The sequence below is a fragment of the Salvelinus sp. IW2-2015 genome, unplaced genomic scaffold (genome assembly GCF_002910315.2).
Source record: "Salvelinus sp. IW2-2015 unplaced genomic scaffold, ASM291031v2 Un_scaffold2302, whole genome shotgun sequence".
Taxonomy (NCBI): Eukaryota; Metazoa; Chordata; class Actinopteri; order Salmoniformes; family Salmonidae; genus Salvelinus; species Salvelinus sp. IW2-2015.
Window position 1 is genome coordinate 11754 of NW_019943628.1, and position 23546 is coordinate 35299.

The 23546-nt window shown below is 44.8% G+C and overlaps 2 protein-coding genes across 2 annotated transcripts in view; both read left to right on the forward strand.

Moving 5' to 3' along the window:
* Positions 1-17811, forward strand: part of LOC112073571 (kinesin-like protein KIF13B) — a 26352-nt gene extending 8541 nt beyond the window's left edge. Inside the window, 14 exon segments of the mRNA XM_070440201.1 lie at positions 80-197; positions 807-871; positions 874-1004; positions 3471-3563; positions 5239-5397; positions 7027-7104; positions 8799-8858; positions 9132-9243; positions 9454-9587; positions 10721-10804; positions 11317-11786; positions 11908-13104; positions 13370-13878; positions 14121-17811. Of these exon segments, the coding sequence (XP_070296302.1) occupies positions 80-197; positions 807-871; positions 874-1004; positions 3471-3563; positions 5239-5397; positions 7027-7104; positions 8799-8858; positions 9132-9243; positions 9454-9587; positions 10721-10804; positions 11317-11786; positions 11908-13104; positions 13370-13878; positions 14121-14377 (3467 nt within the window). The 3' untranslated portion in view covers positions 14378-17811.
* A 2958-nt stretch (positions 17812-20769) lies between these two features.
* LOC112073573 (homeobox-containing protein 1-like) overlaps positions 20770-23546 on the forward strand; it is a 36203-nt gene continuing 33426 nt past the window's right edge. Inside the window, exons 1-2 of the mRNA XM_024140847.2 lie at positions 20770-20943; positions 22468-23073. Of these exons, the coding sequence (XP_023996615.2) occupies positions 20903-20943; positions 22468-23073 (647 nt within the window). The 5' untranslated portion in view covers positions 20770-20902. The remainder of the gene's footprint in view (positions 20944-22467; positions 23074-23546) is intronic.

The window sequence follows — 23546 nt, forward strand, 5'->3', positions numbered from 1 at the left end:
AAGACAACTTGGTCTCAGCATTGAAGTAAATGTTAAATCAGAAGTATTTTGGCTTTGACTCTGAACCCCCCCCCCCCAGCTGATGATTTCCAGGACAACCTGTCTGCTCCGCTGGCTGGAGGTCTAGACGCCATGCTGAACCAGGAGGAAGAGGATGAGTTCTTCGACCTGCACATCGTCAAACATTCCGATGAGAGGTGAGCTAACGGTCTTAAAGACACAAACTGGGGCTGAAACCGACCGAGGCTCTAACACCAGTAGTGATCTCCTGGTCCAAATCAACACCTAATCTTTTCTTTTAGACACTTCTCATATATCTGAAAGGATCAGATGGTAGAAACCGGTGCTGCCGGCCCGGTGGACTCTCTGCCAAGCTGCTTACTCTATCAGACCCCTTTAAGGTCTATCAGAAGTAGGGACTAGAGTTGTGAACCAGGCATATATCATCACCCTCCCAGGGACTAGATGTTGAACCAGGCATATATCATCACCCCCCCAGGGACTAGATGTTGAACCAGGCATATATATCCCCCTCCCCAGGGACTAGATGTTGAACCAGGCATATATCATCCCCCTCCAGGGACTGATGTTGAACCAGGCATGTATCATCACCCTCCCCAGGGACTAGATGTTGAACCGGCATATATCATCCCCCTCCCCAGGGACTAGATATTGAACCAGCCATATATCATCCCCCTCCCCAGGGACTAGATGTTGAACCAGGCATATATCATCCCACTCCCAGGGACTAGATGTTGAACCAGGCATATATCATCACCCTCCCCAGGGACTAGATGTTGAACCAGGCATGTATCATCCCCCTCCCAGGTTGGTGCGGAGGCGTCTTGGGACTCTACGGTACACGACTGTCCCAGTTGAGTCGCAGTGTGTCGGCTGACCTTCGAGTGTACCTGACAGTCAGGGTCGTAGTTCAGCTCTCACACCCTGCTAATATGCAGCTGGTCCTCAGAAAACGCATCTGTGTCAACCTAGCCGGACGACAGGTAGGAGTCACACACTAACACTGGACAACAGGTCAGAAACATGCTCAGTAACTGCTCCTGTATATAATAAATTATAAAACTTGCTCCTGTATAATATATAACTATATATAACTTGCTCCTGTATAATATAACTATATATAACTTGCTCCTGTATAATATATAACTATATATAACTTGCTCCTGTATAATATATAACTATATATAACTTGCTCCTGTATAATATATAACTATATATAACTTGCTCCTGTATAATATATAACTATATATAACTTGCTCCTGTATATATATATAACTATATATAACTTGCTCCTGTATAATGTATAACTATATATAACTTGCTCCTTTATAATATATAAATATATATAACTTGCTCCTTTATAATATATAACAATATATAACTTGCTCCTGTATAATATACACTGCTCAAAAAAATAAAGGGAACACTTAAACAACACACTGTAACACCAAGTCAATCACACTTCTGTGAAATCAAACTGTCCACTTAGGAAGCAACACTGATTGACAATAAATTTCACATGCTGTTGTGCAATGTATTAGACAACAGGTGGAAATTATAGGCAATTAGCAAGACACCCCCAATAAAGGAGGGTTCTGCAGGTGGTGACCACTTTCAGTTCCTATGCTTCCTGGCTGATGTTTTGGTCACTTTTGAATGCTGGCGGTGCTTTCACTCTAGTGGTAGCATGAGACGGAGTCTACAACCCACACAAGTGGCTCAGGTAGTGCAGCTCATCCAGGATGGCACATCAATGCGAGCTGTGGCAAGAAGGTTTGCTGTGTCTGTCAGCGTAGTGTCCAGAGCATGGAGGCGCTACCAGGAGACAGGCCAGTACATCAGGAGACGTGGAGGAGGCCGTAGGAGGGCAACAACCCAGCAGCAGGACCGCTACCTCCGCCTTTGTGCAAGGAGGAGCACTGCCAGAGCCTGCAAAATGACCTCCAGCAGGCCACAAATGTGCATGTGTCTGCTCAAACGGTCAGAAACAGACTCCATGAGGGTGGTATGAGGGCCCGACGTCCACAGGTGGGGGTTGTGCTTACAGCCCAACACCGTGCAGACGTTTGGCATTTGCCAGAGAACACCAAGATTGGAAAATATGCCACTGGTGCCCTGTGCTCTTCACAGATGAAAGCAGGTTCACACTGAGCACATGTGACAGACGTGACAGTCTGGAGACGCCGTGGAGAACGTTCTGCTGCCTGCAACATCCTCCAGTATGACCGGTTTGGCGGTGGGTCAGTCATGGTGTGGGGTGGCATTTCTTTGGGGGGCCGCACAGCCCTCCATGTGCTCGCCAGAGGTAGCCTGACTGCCATTAGGTACCGAGATGAGATCCTCAGACCCTTGTGAGACCATATGCTGGTGCGGTTGGCCCTGGGTTCCTCCTAATGCAAGACAATGCTAGACCTCAGGTGGCTGGAGTGTGTCATCAGTTCTGCAAGAGGAAGGCATTGATGCTATGGACTGGCCCGCCCGTTCCCCAGACCTGAATCCAATTGAGCACATCTGGGAATCATGTCTCGCTCCATGCACCAACGCCAATTGCACCACAGACTGTCCAGGAGTTGGCGGATGCTTTAGTCCAGGCCTGGGAGGAGATCCCTCAGGAGACCATCCGCCACCTCATCAGGAGCATGCCCAGGCGTTGTAGGGAGGTCATACAGGCACGTGGAGGCCACACACACTACTGAGCCTCATTTTGACTTGTTTTAAGGACATTACATCAAAGTTGGATAGCCAGTAGTGTGGTTTTCCACTTTAATTTTGAGTGTGACACCAAATCCAGACCTCCATGGGTTGATAAATTTGATTTCCATTGGTAATTTTTGTGTGATTTTGTTGTCAGCACATTCAACTATGTAAATAAAAAAGTATTTAATAAGAATATTTCATTCATTCAGATCTAGGATGTGTTATTTTAGTGTTCCCTTTATTTTTTGAGCAGTGTATAAATATATATAACTTGCTCCTGTATAATGCGTTGTACATGTATTAAGCATTAGTTTTTTCCAATCTTCATTCATTTCTGGGCATAATAATTAATGAATAATTAGTATACAGTCTATACCAATGATGATTTGTATGATATAACTTAATTGGGTTAGGTGATGTTATATGTGGTATAGGTGGATGTTTATATTGTGGGTATAGTTGGGATGTTTATATTGTGGGTATAGTTGGATGTTTATCGTGGGTATAGGTGGATTGTTAACATCATGGGTATAGGTGGATGTTAACATCATGGGTTAGGTGGATGTTAACATCATGGGTATAGGTGGATGTTAACATCATGGGTATAGGTGGATGTTAACATCGTGGGTATAGGTGGATGTTAATATCGTGGGTATAGGTGGATGTTTATATTGTGGATGTTTATATTGTGGGTATAGGTGGATGTTTACATCATGGCTATAGTGGATGTTTATTTCATGGTTATGTACCAGGGTTGGGGTCAGAGTCTGATGAAGAGGATGTCTCATCGCAGCACCATCCCTGGCTGTGGAGTCACCTTCGAGATCGTCTCCAACATACCCGGGGTGAGAGAAACGCGGGTGTTTTGGTGCACACCCGTGAACTCATTTAATTTCAGTTACCTTTGTATATGGGTAAAAAATCCCTTGAGGTTAAATACCTGTTTTTGGAGGGAGACATGGTAAAATTCAGCAGGAGAATACAGTAAAAAGTACATAATGTTTTGTGCCAATGGTACCCAAACCCAGTTAGCTGAGGTCTGTTTTCATGATTTATGGCACATGTTGATGAGGTCACTGTGATATGGTCACTTTCGATGGGTGTCCAGAACTAACAGTTTTCATATAATCTTTTTTGGCTCTGACACATTATTGACAATGCTTATCTACGGTGCATTATCTATTCATTATTTCTGATACATTGTCTATGATACATTATCTTATTCGGGTAACTGCCAAAATAAAGGAAACACCAACATAAAGTGTCTTAATAGGCGTTGGGCCACCACGAACCAGAACAGCTTCAATGCTAAAAGTGTCTGGAAGTCTATTGGAATTCTATTACCCCATTCTTTCATCATTTTGGTGTTCTGTTGATGGCGGTGGAAAACACCGTCTCAGACGCCTCTTCAGAATCTCCCATAAGATCTGGTGATTGAGACAAGCCATGGTATATGGTTTACATCTGTTTTCATGCTCATCAAACCACTTGTGCCCTTTTGAATGGGGGCATTGTCATCACCAGGGTTGGGGTCAGAGTCTGATGAAGAGGATGTCTCATCGCAGCACCATCCCTGGCTGTGGAGTCACCTTCGAGATCGTCTCCAACATACCCGGGGTGAGAGAAACGCGGGTGTTTTGGTGCCAACACCCGTGAACTCATTTAATTTCAGTTACCTTTGTATACTGGGTAAAAAATCCCTTGAGGTTAAATACCTGTTTTTGGAGGGAGACATGGTAAAATTCAGCAGGAGAATACAGTAAAAAGTACATAATGTTTTGGTGCCAATGGTACCCAAACCCAGTTAGCTGAGGTCTGTTTTCATGATTTATGGCACATGTTGATGAGGTCACTGTGATATGGTCACTTTCGATGGGTGTCCAGAACTAACAGTTTTCATATAATCTTTTTTGGCTCTGACACATTATTGACAATGCATTATCTACGGTGCATTATCTATTAAACATTATTTCTGATACATTGTCTATGATACATTATCTTATTCGGGTAACTGCCAAAATAAAGGAAACACCAACATAAAGTGTCTTAATAGGGCGTTGGGCCACCACGAACCAGAACAGCTTCAATGCTACAAGTGTCTGGAAGTCTATTGGAATTCTATTACCCCATTCTTTCATCATTTTGGTGTTCTGTTGATGGCGGTGGAAAAACACCGTCTCAGACGCCTCTTCAGAATCTCCCATAAGATCTGGTGATTGAGACAAGCCATGGTATATGGTTTACATCGTTTTCATGCTCATCAAACCACTTGTGCCCTTTGAATGGGGGCATTGTCATCCTATGGGGGCATAGCCATGATATCTCAAATAATGGCCTGCCAGGTATTATTATACATGACCCTAAGCATGATGGGATGTTAATTGCTTAATTAACTCAGGAACCACACCTTTGTGGAAGCACCTGCTTTCAATATACAGTTCTCTTTTGGTATCCCTCATTTCCTCAAGTGTTTGCATTATTTTGGCAGTTACCTGTACATTATCGATGCTTCTCCTCCAGGATGTCCAGGGTCCAGAGGACAGAGAGATGCTGGCCAGACTAGCAGCTAGTGTGGATGTTCAGGATGTCCAGTCAGCGGACAGTGAGGCGGCCATAGAGAAGTACCTCCGCAGTGTCCTGGCTGTGGAGAACATACTCACCCTGGACCGACTACGACAGGTAGACAGACCTCTCCTCAATAATACATACAGTCGTGGCCAAAAGTTTTGAGAATGACACAAATATTAATTTCCACAAAGTTTGCTGCTTCAGTGTCTTTAGATATTTTTGTCAGATGTTACTATGGAATACTGAAGTATAATTACAAGCATTTCATAAGTGTCAAAGGCTTTTATGGACAATTACATGAAGTTGATGCAAAGAGTCTTCTTTTTCAAGACCTTTGCAATTTGCCTTGGCATGCTGTCAATTAACTTCTGGGCCCCATCCTGACTGATGGCAGCCCATTATTGTTTAATCAGTGCTTGGAGTTTGTCAGAATTTGTGGAGTTTTGTTTGTCCACCCGCCTCTTGAGAATTGACCACAAGTTCTCAATGGGATTAAGGTCTGGGGAGTTTCCTGGCCATGGACCCAAAATATCGATGTTTTGTTCCCCGAGCCACTTAGTTTTCACTTTTGCCTTATGGCAAGGTGCTCCATCTTCCTGGAAAAGGCATTGTTCGTCACCAAACTGTTCCTGGATGGTTGGGAGAAGTTGCTCTCGGAGGATGTGTTGGTACCATTCTTTATTCATGGCTGTGTTCTTAGGCAAAATTGTGAGTGAGCCCACTCCCTTGGCTGAAAAGCAACCCCACACATGAATGGTCTCAGGATGTTTTACTGTTGGCAAGACACAGGACTGATGGTAGCGCTCACCTTGTCTTCTCCGGACAAGCTTTTTTCCGGATGCCTCAAAAAATCGGAAAGGGGATTCATCAGAGAAAATGACTTTACCCCAGTCCTCAGCAGTCCAATCCCTGTACCTTTTGCAGAATATCAGTCTGTCCCTGATGTTTTTCCTGGAGAGAAGTGGCTTCTTTGCTGCCCTTCTTCACACCAGGCCATCCTCCAAAAGTCTTCGCCTCACTGTGCGTGCAGATGCACTCACACCTGTCTGCTGCCATTCCTGAGCAAGCTCTGTACTGGTTGTTTGCCCCGATCCCGCAGCTGAATCAACTTTAGGACGGTCCTGGCGGCCTGCTGGACTTTCTTGGGTGCCTGAAGCCTTCTTCACAACAATTGAACCGCTCTCCTTGAAGTTCTTGATGATTCGATAAATGGTTGATTTAGGGCAATCTTACTGGCAGCAATAACCTTGCCTGTGAAGCCCTTTTTGTGCAAAGCGAATGAGACGACATAGTGTTTCCTTGCAGGTAACCATGGTTGACAGAGGAAGAACAATGATTCCAAGCACCAGCCTCCTTTTGAAGCTTCCAGTCTGTTATTCGACCTCAATCAGCATGACAGAGTGATCTCCAGCCTTGTCCTCGTCAACACTCACACCTGTGTTAACGAGAGAATCACTGACATGATGTCAGCTGGTCCTTTTGTGGCAGGGCTGAAATGCAGTGGAAATGTTTTTGGGGGGATTAAGTTCATTTGCATGGCAAAGAGGGACTTTGCAACTAATTACAATTCATCTGATCACACTTCATAACATTCTGGAGTATATGCAAATTGCCATCATACAAACTGAGGCAGCGGACTTTGTGGAAATTAATATTTGTGTTATTCTCAAAACTTCTGGCTACGATTGTACACTCACCTCTTACATAACATAAACCCCGTGTGTCTGTGTGTGTGTGTAGGAAGTTGCAGTGAAGGAGCGGTTGTCTGTCAAGACCAAGTCTCCCAGACGTGCTCTCAGCTCTCCTAATGTGAACCGGGTAAGAAATTAGATCACACGGTCTATCTACCTACACCTTAAGGCTTTAACAAGCTACAGTTCGGCTGGCGCCTAGCCCATCTCGGCTAGCTGAACAGAACGAGTGTGCTCGCATACTCCCTTTTTAATGGGCAGAAAAAAACGACAATAGGACTGTTTATCCATCTTGAGACGCCGTAGCCAGTATACACTTCCTCCAAAATAGTCTGAATAAATTTTCACTGAACAAAAATATGAACGCGACATGTAAAATTTTGTAAAGACTCCTGAACATCTAGTCAAATGGTTACCCAGACTATTTGCAGTGCRCTCCCCACCCCCTCTTTACACCTGCTACTCTCTGTTGTCATCTGTGCATAGTCACTTTAATAACCCTACGTACATACTACCTCAAATAACCGGTGGCCCCGCACATTGACTCTGTACCGGTACCCCATGTGTATATAGTCTCGCTATTGTTATTTCAGTGCTGCTCTTTAATTACTTATTTTTTAAACTGCATTCTTGGTTAGGGGCTCGTAAGCATTTGACTGTAAGGTCTACACCTGTTGTATTCAGCATTTCACTGTAAGGTCTACACCTGTTGTATTCGGCGCATGTGACTAATAACATTTGATTTGATTTCATGAACTGAAATAAGAGCCGAGAAATGTTACGCACAAAAAGCTTATTTCTCTTCTCTGCACAAATTAGTTTTCATCCTTGTTAGTGAGTATTTCTCCTTTGCCAAGATAATCCATCCACCTGACAGGTGTGGCATATCAACAAGCTGATTAAACAGCATGATCATTACACAGGTGCACCTTGTGCTGGGGACAATAAAAGTGCAGTTTTGTCACAGAACAATATGCCACAGATGAGGGAGTGTGCCGTTGGCATGCTGACTGCAGGAATGTCCACCAGAGGTGTTACCAGAGAATTCAATGTTAATTTCTCTTCCATAAGCCGCCTCATATATACCGTGACAAGATACTGACGTCCATTTTTTATTTTTTTTATTTTTTATTATCTGACCAACAGATGCATATCTGTATTGCCAGTCATGTGAAATCCATAAATTAGGGCCTGATGAATTTATGTAAATTGACTGATTTCCTCATATGAACTTTATCTCAGTAAAATCAATGAAATTGTTGCGTTTTAATTTTTTCTCTCTCCAGGATAAGATAACAAAAGAAATCTGTCATTAATTTTGACATTTTTGCCAAATAGATCTTAGTCGTGCAATTTTACATCTAACTTAAATGTTTGGTGCAGTATTTTTCAAAGGAAAAAAAATTTCCATGAAAACGAGTCGTCTATTATTGAATGACAACAAATAGTTTTTTGAAGAATCCCTACTGTTGACCAATCACCCGACGATGGGGCTTAGACTTCGGCTCCGATTTTAAAAACTCTCATGAAATCCAAAACGAACAGAAACGTCACGAAATGTCGTCATATTATATGCACCAACTCTACCAAACTGTTTCATCTGGGAAGCATGAGGACGCCTCTACTATCAGCCAGCTATTCCCATCATCTCAGTAACGTAATAACGTACTGCTTAGTAACTATTAGTTAACCTGTAAAGACGACAGTGTACCCTAAGACTTGCGCTAGCTCTTTAAACTAAGGCTTTAGCTCAGCAGGCTAACAGTCTTGTTTGAACCCTGCTCTGTCCCGCTAACCATCCTGGTCTCTACCCTCTTCTAGCTGTCAGGATCCTGGAGCAGACAGGACCTGTCCTCCAACCACAGGCTACATGACAACAAGGTGAGACGTCCCTAAACTAGGTTAATCTAGAAAATAGATTTCCCCCCCTCAAAATGTGTACAGCAAATTTATAGTTTGGGTATCAAACACCATGGCAACATACTCTAACAACACCTTAACTAACAACAAAACAGTAACCATATCGCTACCAACCAGGGTTGGGGTCAATTCCATTTCAATACCAGTCAGGAAGTACAATCAAATTCCAAATGATATATCTACCAACTAAATATCACAAAAATGTTTCTACTGTTCCATCCCTGATATCCTCAGGGCTGGTCCGAGAGTCACCAGGACCTGTCAGTTGTTCCTCCCCCGTCCCACTCCAGACGTACCCTCCCCAGCTCCATCCTACCTCTGGGCCAGAACATCCTCCCTGACACTGGTGAGAACAACAAAGTCCTCTAATATAACCTCAGGGCTAATGGTCGCTATCCTTTTCCTCACTCTTGAGCCTTCACTGCTCTGGTGCTGCTATTATATTACCTGTTCTGCCTGTCCTCTGGGTTTCATCTGTTGGGTTTCTCCTCTCCAATTTAGAGCTTCCTCTCTTCCTCCTCTCATTTTTCCTCTCCCCTCCCTGTACGACCTCAAGGTCTCTCACGGCGTGCTCGTGCTGCCTATTATTTCTCCCCAGTCAAGGCTCTGGTCCCTCCTGTCCCCAAACTGCTCAAGTCCCTGTTCTCCGCCAGGGAGGAGAAGAGAGACCTGACTCCTGTCCCCCAGCAGGTAAACTTAACTAAGGCCACACTTTATTTGGATAGTTCCCTATTGAGGATCTACAGATGGTCAAAGTATCTGTTTGTAAGCAACTGGTTACTAAGGTTAGGGTTAGGTTAGGGTTAGAATAAAGGTTAAGGGTCAGTGAATAGTTAGTTGAAATTTTGTTCAAACTTTTAACAGTAACAACTGCTTTCTGGTCAGTTCTTAGACATTCAGATTATCTCACACATTTAGCATACTGTATGTAGAAGCAGCCATAGTCTGTTTTTAGAGACTGTATCTGTCCAAGATTTTTTTTGGTCGGGAGTATTCTCCAGCAGTGTGAAGATGTGGTGGAGTGGACAGGAGAGGTGATGTGACAGTGGTTGAGTTCCAGGTGTTATGGGCTGAGGCTAGAGGATGACAGGTTTAGTTCTGTTTGGACCTGCTGACAATTGCTTCCGTGGCTCATTCTCCTGTTAGCATCTTACAATCAAAACATGTGAAAACAATCACTTGTCAGTTCTCACTGTGATTCCAGAATTAATCTAGAACTCTGAGTCTGCTGTGGCAGCTGATCTGCCATCAATATCTGTAGTGCCCCCCTTACCCCTTATCTGAGAAGAGAGGGGTTTGGAATGTTTAGCCATAAATGTGAAATGTGTCCTTTATAATGCTTTATTTAATTCCCAGGGTTTTGAGCAGGTCAGAAAGGACATTTAAAATGGAGGATAATTTAATAGAAAAGGGACAGGAATCTGTGTGCTGTCCCTAGATCAGAGGCTAGAATCGGTATACTGTCCCTAGATCAGAGGCTGGAATCGGTATACTGTCCTTAGATCAGAGGCTGGAATTGGTATACATTCTTCAACCTAGATCAGAGGCTAGAATCGGTATACTGTCCTTAGATCAGAGGCTGGAATCGGTATACTGTCCTTAGATCAGAGGCTAGAATTGGTATACTGTCCTTAGATCAGAGGCTGAATTGTATACTGTCCTTAGATCAGAGGCTGGAATTGGTATACTGTCCCTAGATCAGAGGCTAGAATCGGTATACTGTCCCTAGATCAGAGGCTGGAAGGACATCAATGATTGATTTAACTGTCAATATACTCTGTGAAACATCTCAGATCAAATTTTAACATGAAACTCATGTTTAGCCTGTCCCTCGGAGCCTGCCTTTCATCATAGTGCAGTCACCAAGTGTTGAAGAGGACTTGGATACCACACTTGGTCGTCACTTGGTAAGTCACTTGATCTTATGTCCGTAGTTCATTGACTATTTCTTAAATGTTTCGCCCACATTTCCTTAGGCACTCTGATTTGAGGGATTTTTAAATCTTGCCCAACACTTGTCCAATAATCGAATAAGGGAACGTCCCGAACAGAGTTGTTGACAATAATACATTTGTTGGATTTCGTTACAGAAAAATATGAAGAAAATAATGCAGGTAAAATAAACTTGATTTATTTCACAGCAAAACAAGTTAGGATTATTATTTTTTTAAACAGGGTACAATGCGTGGCAGCCAGCGACCTGGCAGCCAGGTCAAAGACTGGCCCATCCAGCCACACTGACAATGTAATGAGTTATTAGGACACACATATCAAGATTCATAATAGACAAATAATGTGGTCTTAATAAAAAATCAATTACATGGCTCCTACACCTAGAAATGAGAGGTGTGTGTGTGTGTACAGTATCATGCTCATCACCAACCATTACTAGTCTGTCTCGCCATGGTTAATTCCACAGGTTCCCATTGGGGAAATCATCCCGCCAGAGAGCCAATCAGAGGCCCCAAAAACCATGCCCCTCCCACCACCCATCATCCCGCTCATCATCCCTGAGATGGAAGACCCCGTCCCCAGCCCGGTCAGCGAGGCGTCTACCAGCGTCTCCACGGCAACCCTGTCAGAGCCCTACCTGATTGGTGGGGACGTCACTCCGTCAGCCAATCTCAGGCCAGATGGCTTTGAGGCGTTGCACAGGTCGTTCGAGGCAGACATCGGTCGGTATCTTCATCATGACTGTAACATGGCCGACCAGGAGGAAGAGGAGGAGACTCCTCAGATACCTCAGGCCACTGACCTGGAGGCTTCAGAGACCGAGAGGACTGACACTAGCACACCCCAGGCAGACAGGACTGACACTAGCACACCCCAGGCAGACAGGACTGACACTAGCACACCCCAGGCAGACAGACTGGCACTAGTACACCCCAGGCAGCAGGACTGACACTAGTACACCCCAGGCAGACAGGACTGACACTAGTACACCCAGGCAGACAGGACTGGCACTAGCACACCCCAGGCAGACAGGACTGCACTAGCACACCCCAGGCAGAAGGACTGACACTAGCACACCCCAGGCAGACAGGACTGCACTAGCACACCCCAGGGCAGACAGAACTGCACTAGCACACCCCAGGCAGACAGGACTGACTACAACACCCAGGCAGACAGGACTGACACTAGCCACACCCCAGGCAGACAGGACTGACACTAGCACACCCCAGGCAGACAGGACTGGCACTAGCACACCCCAGGCAGATAGGACTGAGACTGATAAACTCAGAGCAGAATCTAATTTCCCATTAGAACCACACGGCACCTCAGGAGAACCTGAAGACGTGACTCCATCAGAGTCACTGACACAGTCCATGCCAGACAAGTCTACACAAGTCCACTACAGACTACTACCGTCTGTAGTATCAGTCCATTCAGAACAATTAGTCCAGTCAGAACAATTAGTCCAGTCAGAACAATCAGTCCAGTCAGAGTCAGTGACACAGTCCACACCAGATAAATCTACACATGAACTGTCTATAGTGTCACATCAGTCTGAACCACCAGTCCACATAGAAGAACCAGTGGAGTCCGAGATACCTCAGGAACAACCAGAGATGGAGGTAGAATTGTCATCATCACTGGGCCAGACAGAACAACATGTCGGCAAGTCTGTAACGGATCTTCCAGAATCAGAACTGTCTGCATCAGAACAGTCTGCATTTGATCAACCAGAACCACCGGTAGAATCGGCACCAGGTCTAAAAGAGTCTCCACCACTGGACCAGTCTCCAACAGCACCAGCCCTGCCACAAGAATCAGATCAAGCAGCCACAGAACAGACAGGACTGGATGAATCAGCTGGTTCAGAACCAGTACTAGGCCAAACAGATCAACCAGTAGAAGCAGGTACAGACCAGTCCCAGCCTCCATCAGAGCTACCAGAAGAACAAGACCAGCGGGCACCTCTAGACCAGCGGGCACCGGCAGCCCAGTCTGAACATGCACCTACCCCGGTAGAGCCTCCAGTTGATGAGCCTGCACCTAGCCAGCAAGCCAAAGCACCAGCCCCAATCCCAGCACCAATGCAAGCTGTAGCTCCGGTCACTGCCCATCCAGCACCGACCTCAACCCCTGCCCCTGCCCATCCAGCTCTGACCTCAACACCAACCCCTGCCCCAGCCCCTACACCTGCCCATCCAGCTCTGACCTCAACACCAACCCCTGCCCCAGGACCCTACACCTGCCCATCCGAGCTCTGACCTCAACACCAACGCCCTGCCCAGACCGCGCTACACCTGCCCATCAGCTCTGACCTCAACACCAACCCCTGCCCCAGCCCCTACACCGCCAATCCAGCTCTGACCTCAACACCCAACCCCTGCCCCAGCCCTACACCTGCCCATCCAGCTCTGACCTCAACACCAACTGCCTGCCCCATGACCCTACACCTGCCCATCCAGCTCTGACCTCAAACACCAACCCCTGCCCAGCACCCTACACCTGCCCATCCAGCTCTGACCGCAAACCCCTGCCCCAGCCAGTACACCTGCCCATCCAGCTCTGACCTCAACCCCTGCCCCAGCCAGTACACCTGCCCATCCAGCTCTGACCTCAACCCCTGCCCCAGCCAAAGCCCCTCTTATAACTGTAAACCCTGTCCCAGCACTAGTTGTCAAAACTCCCACTTCCAGTAGCACATCAGCCAACGCATTCAAGATCCAGAAAGTAAAGACATCCGACCTGAAGTCCTTCCAACCTATCTTAGATGAGGATGAAGGCCAAGCAGGGGCAGAAGGAGTGGGGGCCAGTAGTCTGGGTGTTGACCTCTCTGTTCCTCTGGAGAGACTGGAGATCCTCTCCGACTCAGACGAAGGAGCCACCGACGTAGCCACAGCCGTGCCTGACTGGCTGAAGGAGGGGGAGTTTGTGACTGTAGGAACTAATAAAAGTGGTACGGTGAGCTACGTGGGACCTACAGACTTTGCAGAGGGAACCTGGGTTGGAGTGGAGCTGGATTTACCTGCAGGTAGGTAATATAGCAGAGATGATATTATCTCATCTAGATTAGACGGCTACCTCAGTGTTTTGGATATGAGTTCTCAGAAATGCCCCAGTGAACATTATTATGTCAGAAATACCCTTACTAATTTGTAAGATTCTGCTATTTAATTTTGAATGAGAGGTTATTGTCTATATTATGTTAGTGTGATAGTATTTTATGGTGGATGTGCCCCAGTTCTCTCACTATCAATCTCTCTCGCTCTCTAGGGAAAAACGACGGGTCCGTGGGTGGAAAGCACTACTTCCACTGTAACCCTGGTTACGGGGTGTTGGTGCGTCCTGATAGGGTGAGCCGTGGAGGAGTCGGGGGCGGGGCTAAGCAGAAGCGGCGACAGCAGCAGAAGCGTCGCAGTGCTAACCTATCTGGGTCCAGCCCTAACCTGGCTGCCCTCACTGCCCTGGCCAAGGGAGATGGGGCTGGGGCCAGTCGCAAGGGACAGAACCGCAAGTCCTGGAACAGCTGAGAGGAGAGGGTAGCAAGGTTGGGGTCAATTCCATTTAAATTCAGGAAGAAAACGGACATTTTCAATGCTTCTCTATGAGAAATGAACTGAATTGAAATGGTATTGAGCCCAACCCTGAAGGGTAGTCTTCTCTGTAGAGTTCCATAGGGAGAAGAGAGATCTAGGTACACTGAACAAAAATATAAACGCAACAATTTCAAAGATGTTTAACACTTCTTATAATGAAATCAGTCAAATTGAAGTGAATTCATTCTCAATTTATGGATTTCACATGACTGGGAATACAGATATGCATCTGCTGGTCACGGATAAGTAATTAAAAATAAGTAGGGGCGTGGATCAGAAAACCAGTCAGCCAGCAGCATACCACCTTGCACCCCACTGCTGGCTGACCTATGAAGTCCTGGTCAGTCCCTGTATGGGAGACCAGATGTTGCAGGAAGTGGTGTTGGAGGGCCAGTAGGAGGCACTCTGTCCTCTGGTCTAAAAAAATAAAATCCCATTCCCCAAGGGCAGTGATTGGGGACACTGCTCTGTGTAGGGTGCCGTCTTTTCGGATGGGGCGTTAAACGGGCGTCCTGACTCTCTGTGGTCACTAAAGATCCCATGGCACATATTGTAGGAGTAGGGGTGTTAACCCCGGTGTCCTGGCTAAATTCCCTATCCGGCCCTCATACCATCATGGCCACCTAATCATCGCCAGCTTCCAATTGGCTCCCTCTCCTCTCCCCTGTAAATATTCCCTAGGTGGTTGCTGCAAATGAGGATGTGTTTTCAGTCAACATACTTGATAGAACAAGGGTTAAATAAAATGAATTAAACCATTTTCCTCATGCAGCGCGACACATCTCCTTCACATAGAGTTGATCAGGCTGTTGATTGTTACCTGTGGAATGTTGTCCCACTCCTCCTCAATGGCTGTGCAAAGTTGATGGATATTGGCGGGAACTGGAAAACGCTGTCGTACACGTTGATCCAGAGCATCCCAAACATGCTCAATGGGTGACATGTCTGAGTATGCAAGCCATTGAGGAACTGGGACATTTTCAGCTTCCAGGAATTGTGTACAGATCCTTGCGACATGGGACCGTGCATGATCATGCTGAAACGGGAGGTGATGGCGGTGGATGAATGGCATGACAATGGGCCTCAGGATCTCGTCACGGTATCTCTGCGCATTCAAATTGCCATTGAAAAAATGCAGTTGTGTTTGCTGTTCATAGCTCAGAGTGGCCTTTTATTGTCCCCAGCACAAGGTGCACCTGTGTAATGATCATGCTGTTTAATCAGCTTCTTGATATGCCACACCTGTCAGGTGGATGGATTCTCTTGACAAAGGAGAAATGCTCACTAACAGGGGATGTAAACAAATTTGTGCACAACATTTCAGAGACATTTCTGGGTTCTTTTTATTTCAGCTCATGAAACATGGGACTGACATTTTACATGTTGAGTTTATATTTTATGTTGAGTGCAGAAGTTCTGTCTCACTACTGCTGTACAAATGTACCACGGTCGTAGTCAATTCAGGAAGGACACTGAAATTCCAATTCCAAATTGGAATTTCAGTTTACTTCCGTAAATTGAACTGGAATTGATCCCAACCCTGGTCGGTAGAGGTGCAGCTGAGAACCACAACATTTCAAGAGATAAGAGATGCACATTTTGCTCATTTTTTAAAAGTCCAGCCATCGATGGACAGATAGAAGAGAGGCCCAGTTTATGACGATGCATCAATGTGCAAGTCCATGTATCTTAGGCTTTCATACTGTTATTTCATATCATCTGAATGTATTTTTTGTTGTTGTTACCAGTCTTGAGTGCCTTACATAGTCAGATAGGGCCTCTCAGGTTCTCATTAAAGTAACTAATGTGGTTAAGTAATGTCATGTGCTTCTGAAGCTTTTTTCACACTGCAGCTCTTTAATGCTCAAATCAATACAGACTGCGTTGTCTTACGTCAGATCGTGTCACTGCTACGCTCGTCCCTCCAATCTCAGTGCACACACCCGTCGTGCTATACCACCACCCAGTGGGGAATATGTGTAATGACATTACCACAAATGATGTGCCTTATTTTATTAACGATGTTGGTAGAATAATCTCAGTGCACACACCACGTCGTGCTATACAAGTGTCTCAAATCGGACGTGTGTTTTCAGACTGTAGTCATTGGCTGACGTGGTTTCGCTGGTTGTCAAGGTAATGGCAGGCGTGTTTGCGGTGCTGTAGGCTGATTTGTGGTGGTGCTCGTGTTTCCTCTCGCTCAGAATAGCTGTTGTGCAACAAGCTAAGTTGACTGACAACAATGCCTGCTATGTAAGTCTCCCAGTTGTTTTGCATGTTCAAAATCATAGCGTGAGAACACTTATAAAGCCTCAAAGGATAAGATGATTTTAACTTTCAAAACGACTCATTTTTGTCTTGCTACAGCGGTCAACTAGGTTGCTGTTTAGTTTGCTAGCACATACACTAATTTGTTTGTAAACAATTAACAAGCTACTTAGCTACCACAAGTTTTAGTTGAAACTGTCAACAGAGTAGCAAGCAACAAGATGTGCCAAATAAGTCTTAAAAACCACTTGGAAGGAAAATAAATCAGATTTGACTGTTCAGACAGAAGTCATTGCCAGGAATCTGATTTGTATCTGATTTCAATTCACCTACGAATGTGGCTCAAAAATATCTGATTCCATGTGCTTTTTGGGTGTTCCGACTGCGGGGGGGGGGGGGGACAGATGGCGAATCGGATATGCCTAAAATAAATATTTAAAAAAAAAAAAGTGGATTTGAGTCACTTCAAACTGCTAGTGTGAACAAGGCTTTAGTGGGTATCATTGTATTGGAGTATATGGATGAACCCCAAATACGTGATGCCCAATGTGTTGCTCTAACTAACAAGTAGTGCACCACCCAGTGGGGAATATGTGTAATGACATTACAACAAATGATGTGCCTTATTTTATTAACTATGTTGGTAGAACAGTAAGGCCCTTTTTTGTTCTGAGTTTCTGTTTTTTTTCTAAGGGGAAATATACTGTATACTTGAACTTCTGAACAAGTTTGCACTCTGTCCATTTTGTAATAATACTACTGAAACTCTGCTAGGTTTTATCATTCCGTGTATCATCTGTTTGATCAAGTGTGATTTGGGGATAATATTGGGAGGGGTTGAATGCAGACCTGGGAGAATCAGAATGAAGTAAATGGATGAAGAGCTCTGCAATGGTTTAGATATTGGACACTGGGCTTGTTTTTAATTTATATGTTTGAAAATGTTTTTATACTTGTGATATTCAATCTGATCTGACTATGAATGTTTTTTAAGACGGACAATTTAAAAAATGTATATTATGGCGGAAGAGACAAATCTACATGATTTTGTTTTATATCAATATGGTGTTACAATAAACTTTACTGTTGATACATCTTTACCAAGTTAGAATTGTTTTGACTTTTTGTAGACGACGGGATTTTTTATTGTGTAACTAACCCTTCTATATGAATAGGAACTAATGCTTAAATCTCTTTGCATGCTCCAACTCCCATGTAACCATCATCCATCCATCTTCCAAGGTTTTTCTGTCAATATGGCTTGTTAGAGTTATGTGTAACTGCACAACTCCTATATAAAGTGTTTTTTCTCAAAATTGCCGGGATGTCACATGACCTAGTTATATCAGTACACTCATAACTTAAGCAGTATGAAATTTATATTCGATCAAATAAACATCCGAAATTCGACACTCATTACTCTCCATTTCAAAAACTCCTTGCTTGTTGACCAAATAACGGGAAAACGCCGTCTGCTGGAAGGAGACAGATTTTCCCGCCGAGTTTAGCCTCTTCCTCTGCTAAACACATACCTGTTGCGTGTCAACATAAATGGGAGGATCAACAGAATAATGCGTATGGAAAGAGAATCAGTTTACATGGGCATATTTGTTGCGACACGATACCGTTTTGCGTGGCTGCAGAGCTTTACAATGTACAGTGTGTGGTCTTGGTCGGCAGAGATGACGGTAAGGAATTTCAGTTAGGCTAACATTTTTGCCCTTCACGTTGAGCTGTGTCTTAGGTGTAGCTACCTAAGTATTAGTAGCTGTATACGAGATCTTTATTGCATGGTAATAATCTTAAAAGACTAACTTAGCCATCATCCCCGAGAGTCCTGTTTGCTGTGAGGGAGAGCTGACCACAGGGGATGACGGGCACGTGGTATTGGCTGGAGCGAATACGTATACAGTACCAGCCAAGTTTGGACACACCTACTCTTTCCAATTTTTTTATTTTCTACATTGTAGAATGATGGTGAAGATGTCAACTATGAAAAAACACATATGGAATCATGTAGTAACCAAAAAAGTGTTAAACAAATTAAAATATATTTGAGATTCTTTATAGTAGCCATCCTTTGCGTTGTTGACAGCTTTGCACACTCTTGGAATTCTGTCAACCAGCTTCACCTGGAATGCTTTTCCAATAGTCTTAAAGGAGTTCCCACATATTCTGAGCACTTGTTGGCTGCTTTTCGCTAACTGCTTTTCCTTCACTCTGCGGTCCAAATAATCCCAAACCATCTCAACTGGGTTGAGGTTGGGTGATTGTGGAGGCCAGGTCATCTGATGCAGCACTCCATCACTCTCCTTCTTGGTCAAATAGCCCTTACACAGCCTGGAGGTGTGTTGGGTCATTGTCCTGTTGAAAAACAAATGATAGTTCCACGAAGCGCAAATCAGATGGGATGGCGTATTGCTGCAGAATACTGTGGTAGGACAGATTTCCACCGGTCTGATGTCTTTTGCTCGTGTTTCTTGGCCCAAGCAAGTCTCTTCTTATTGGTGTTGTTCTTAACTGACTTGCCTGGTAAAATAATAATAGGAGCATAGCCTTCTGTTTGACTCTAAAACCCCTGAACCGACGCAGAAAACAAAGGCATTGTTGGACCCCAGAACATTTGTAAGAGTGGATCTGAGTAATGTCCACATTATGGACCACCACAAAGGTGAGTTGGTCAACAGATTTGGGGTCAAAAACTATTTCCTCAGTTTACCTGACATTTAGGATGAGGTGGTGGTCAACACACCACTGTATCCCTGACCTCTGACCTGTACACAGTAGTGTCAGTGTCTACACATTTCGACCCAGAATGGACAGTATAGTTATCAGGGTGACTACTTGTATACTGTGTGACTAGGATGGGTGAACTCTCAACCTTGGGGGGGGGGGGGGGGCACCGTTAATGACCTTGGGCTCAGACAGCGTCTCGTTTACTAGCTCCTATTGGTCAGAAATAAGTGATTCCACCTGATGGTATTGACTGACATCTGTCTGAGCTTACTGAGGAGGACGTGTAGCTGCAAGATGTTAAACGCTGAACTCAAATGGACAAATAGCAGTGGCGCACACAGGCCTTGGGGTTGTCCAGATGTTGCAGCATGAGATGCACTATGTCGAGGATTGCGTCATTAGGGCCACGTTTGTATTTGTAAGCAAACTGACACAGGTTCAACAGTGTGTTTTAGTTTTGACTGACGCTTACACACCATGACGCTTTTCAATACACTGCATTACGATGCAGGTCAGAGCAACAGGTCTACTACTACTGTCGTTGTTTTCTTTGCGGAGACAGAGTGGTGATGATTGCCTTCTTCCATCAAGGTAGAACCGTGTGAGAATGTACAGACCTCTGAAGGACAGGGATCCAGGCTGGTGGAAGTTCCTCTGCACAAAGCGGAGATGCCATCGGGTCCTGTTGTCAGTTTGCCTAAAGACTCTTGTGGACTCTCTAGGGTTAAATTCTAACTTGGGGTCACAGTCATCAATAACAATGGTGTTGAGCATGTTAACACACATAGCAGAAAAGTCATGTCAGTAAAACTTTATGTAGAAGTCATTAAGTTCATTTGCCATTGTCTTTTTGTCTGTTGTGTTCAGTGATTTTCTGATGGGAGTCATATTAGTGATGGATTTAGTTAACCCTTGTCCTTGAATACTCTTTATTCTAAGCTGGTTTACTGCCCAAGGCTGTACATAGTCAAAGCTTTCCTTAATATTGGGTCAGTCAAAGTGGTCAGGTATTCTGCCACTGTGTACTCTCTGTTTAGGGCCAAATAGCATTCTAGTCTTTCAAATGTGTGAAGTAATTATTATTGACATAAAGTATTTTTTGACGAAGATGTGTCAATTTCACGAGGTTGGAATAACGTGTTCAACTACCTAAGACATTGGCTCGAATCTAGGTTGTATCTTTTTAGATTTCGAGAAAATGAAAAGCTAAGGAATAATTTTTCACGTTTCTTATTGACTTCTCAAACCCAGACGGGTCTGTTTGGCAAGTGTTCCCGGAAATCTCGCGATGTTTGTGGGTTTCGCGATGTTTGTGTGTTTATAAACTCTGTGACAATAAGCTTGTAATTGAAATCTAGCACTCCTGCTACAATCCGGCAGTCGATGTGTTGTTGCTACGGTTAGTAAGTGGCATTTCCCCCCCCACACACACTGTTCAGTGGTGGTGCGATTTAAATGGTCAAATGTACAGAGGCACATCGAGATAGAGAGCCAAGGTAAGATGTGATATATTTAGCTAGCTAACGTAAACTAGCTAGCCTATAGCTAAATTATTTTCAATGGTGGTTTAGCAGTTAGCTATATTACCATCTGGTAAATAACTAGACTAGGCGCCCACTTAAATGTAACTGAAACAGTTGTCGTTTGGCGATTTTAGCTAGCTAAGTGCATGAATAAAAGTCAGATAGGTAACTTAGTATTTTGAGTTTGCTAGCGAGTTAGCCAATAACCAAACAAGCAGTAGTTAGGTAGCTAGTTGGAGTTGGTACAAAAACTGTTACTGTAGCTGAAAACAGAGCTAGCGAACGTTGGCTAACTAGCCCTTCGGATAGACTGACCTAACAAGTAAAAATAGACTGGCATAACTAGCTACAGTAGCAGTAACAGTTTTTGTACCAACTCCCTTTGTTTGCCATAATTTCCAGCGAGGTAACTAATGCATTGCAGAATGACTGTCATGTAAACGAATGTTTGACACTCATTATTTGGGGATTGCATCTGGGCGTTGTGCAGATGTGCAGCTTTAACCACATACATTTTAGAATTAGAAAACTTTATTGTCCACGAAGCAGTTAATATACGAACCCAGCTGTTTGCAGTTGTAAGAAACACAAACAAATAGTGTAATTATAGAACGCTAGTCGATTTATATTAAGCTAAGTGAAAACAGCCTCGCGGTCATTGTTGCATTGACCGAACGCAAATGTCTTGCTCCATCAACAACAATGGTCTCCTTCAGTGACAGGGGGCTAGGTTGTGTGGAACGAGAGCGAGAGATGACTCAAGTAGCGACGTAAACTATACAAATGGACGTTACACACGGCTTATCACCTTTTAACAAAACATTCAAATATCGTTTTATAGAAGGTAAAGTAAAAACCCAAACCAGTCCGTGCATTAATACCGGTATATCGTAACATCTGTTTGCCGAAACACCATGCAGAGAGAACTGTCGCTACGTGCACCTTTGGAACATGTGTCTACTGATAGAAAGATCTAGTCATGTTGCCTCACAAGATAGAAAAATATGCTGCAGCCTGGTTGATTCTATTAATCTCTTCTACCCTGAAATGCTTATGGAAAACCAAACAGAGAAATGCTTGGCCAATGGAACACTGTACAGAGAGATGCTTGGCCTGTGGAAAACCATACAGAGAGATGCTTGGCCAATGGAACACTGTACAGAGAGATGCTTTGCCAATGGAACACTGTACAGAGAGATGCTTTGCCAATGGAACACTGTACAGAGAGATGCTTGGCCTGTGGGAAATCGTACAGAGGGAGAAGTGCATTTGTTATTGCTCTTAAGCACAGCGAAATGATTGAGATAGGATCAGCTAATGCTTTCAAGGTGACTGTGTGTGTTGCTGCTGTCCCCCACAAAATTGTACCTTCCGCGCTTTATTTCCTCTCTCTCTCTCTCCCTCACACCTTTTCTCCCCTTCTCCTCTCACTGTGTATTTTTTCTTCTCTCACCCCCCCCCACACCCCACCATTCCTCTCTCCCTCCTCTTCTCCAGGATGTCTCATTACACAGACGAACCTCGCTTCACCATCGAGCAGATCGACCTGCTCCAGAGGCTGCGGCGTACAGGCATGACCAAGCAGGAGATCCTCCACGCCCTGGACACCCTAGACCGGCTGGACCGCGAGCACGGGGACAAGTTTGGACATCGCACCTCCTACGGGGGAGGAGCGAGCAGCTCTGTGTCAGACCCCAATTGCACCACCTCCAACAACACTGCAGCCACCACATCCTCTACGACATCCTCTTCCTGTATTATTATTCATAATAATGCCGCTGGTGGGAGCAGCCATGTTAACAACTCCACCCTGTCCTCTTCCTGCACCAACTCTACCGTCGCACAGACCCAGTACCTCTCACCACGCGGGGGGCTGTCGCCTAGCAACAGCTACGACACCTCCCCACCGCCCGGCCTGCCCTCCCCAGTGTCACTGGTCACCATGGTGCAGAACGGGGGGCGGGACAGCCTGGTGGCGACGCCCAATGGGAAGCTCTCGCCGCCGCGGTACCCGGTGAACAGTGCAGCGGCCGCCAGGGCGTTCGGGTTCGAGGCCACGGAGGAGGAGCTGGAAATCGATGACAAGGTGGAGGAGCTCATGAGGTCAGTGATGATGGGGTTAGGGGTCAGGGCGGGGTCAAAGTCACACACCAGCCTACAGAAATCTAGCCTGAAATCCAGAATCTGTTTTGTGGTAACTTGTCACGCCTTATACTCCGTGTCATGCCAAACATAGGAGTGGCAAGGATTTAGCATGACATGGAGTACAAGGAGTGGAATGATAGATTATCAGAATGGTAGCCAGGCTATTCAATATGTCATTTTATACACCAGTCTACCACCATCAGCACTATATCAGTTCATACACCAGTCTACCACTATCAGGACTATATCAGTTTATACACCAGTCTACCACCATCAGGACTATATAGTTTATACACCAGTAACGAGAGTCTCGTTGATAGATATATATACATAATCTAAACATAGGTTTAGTTTTATACACAGTCGTCTACATATCAGGATAATATTTTATACGTCTCACATCAGGCTCTATTAGTTATACACAGTCTAAC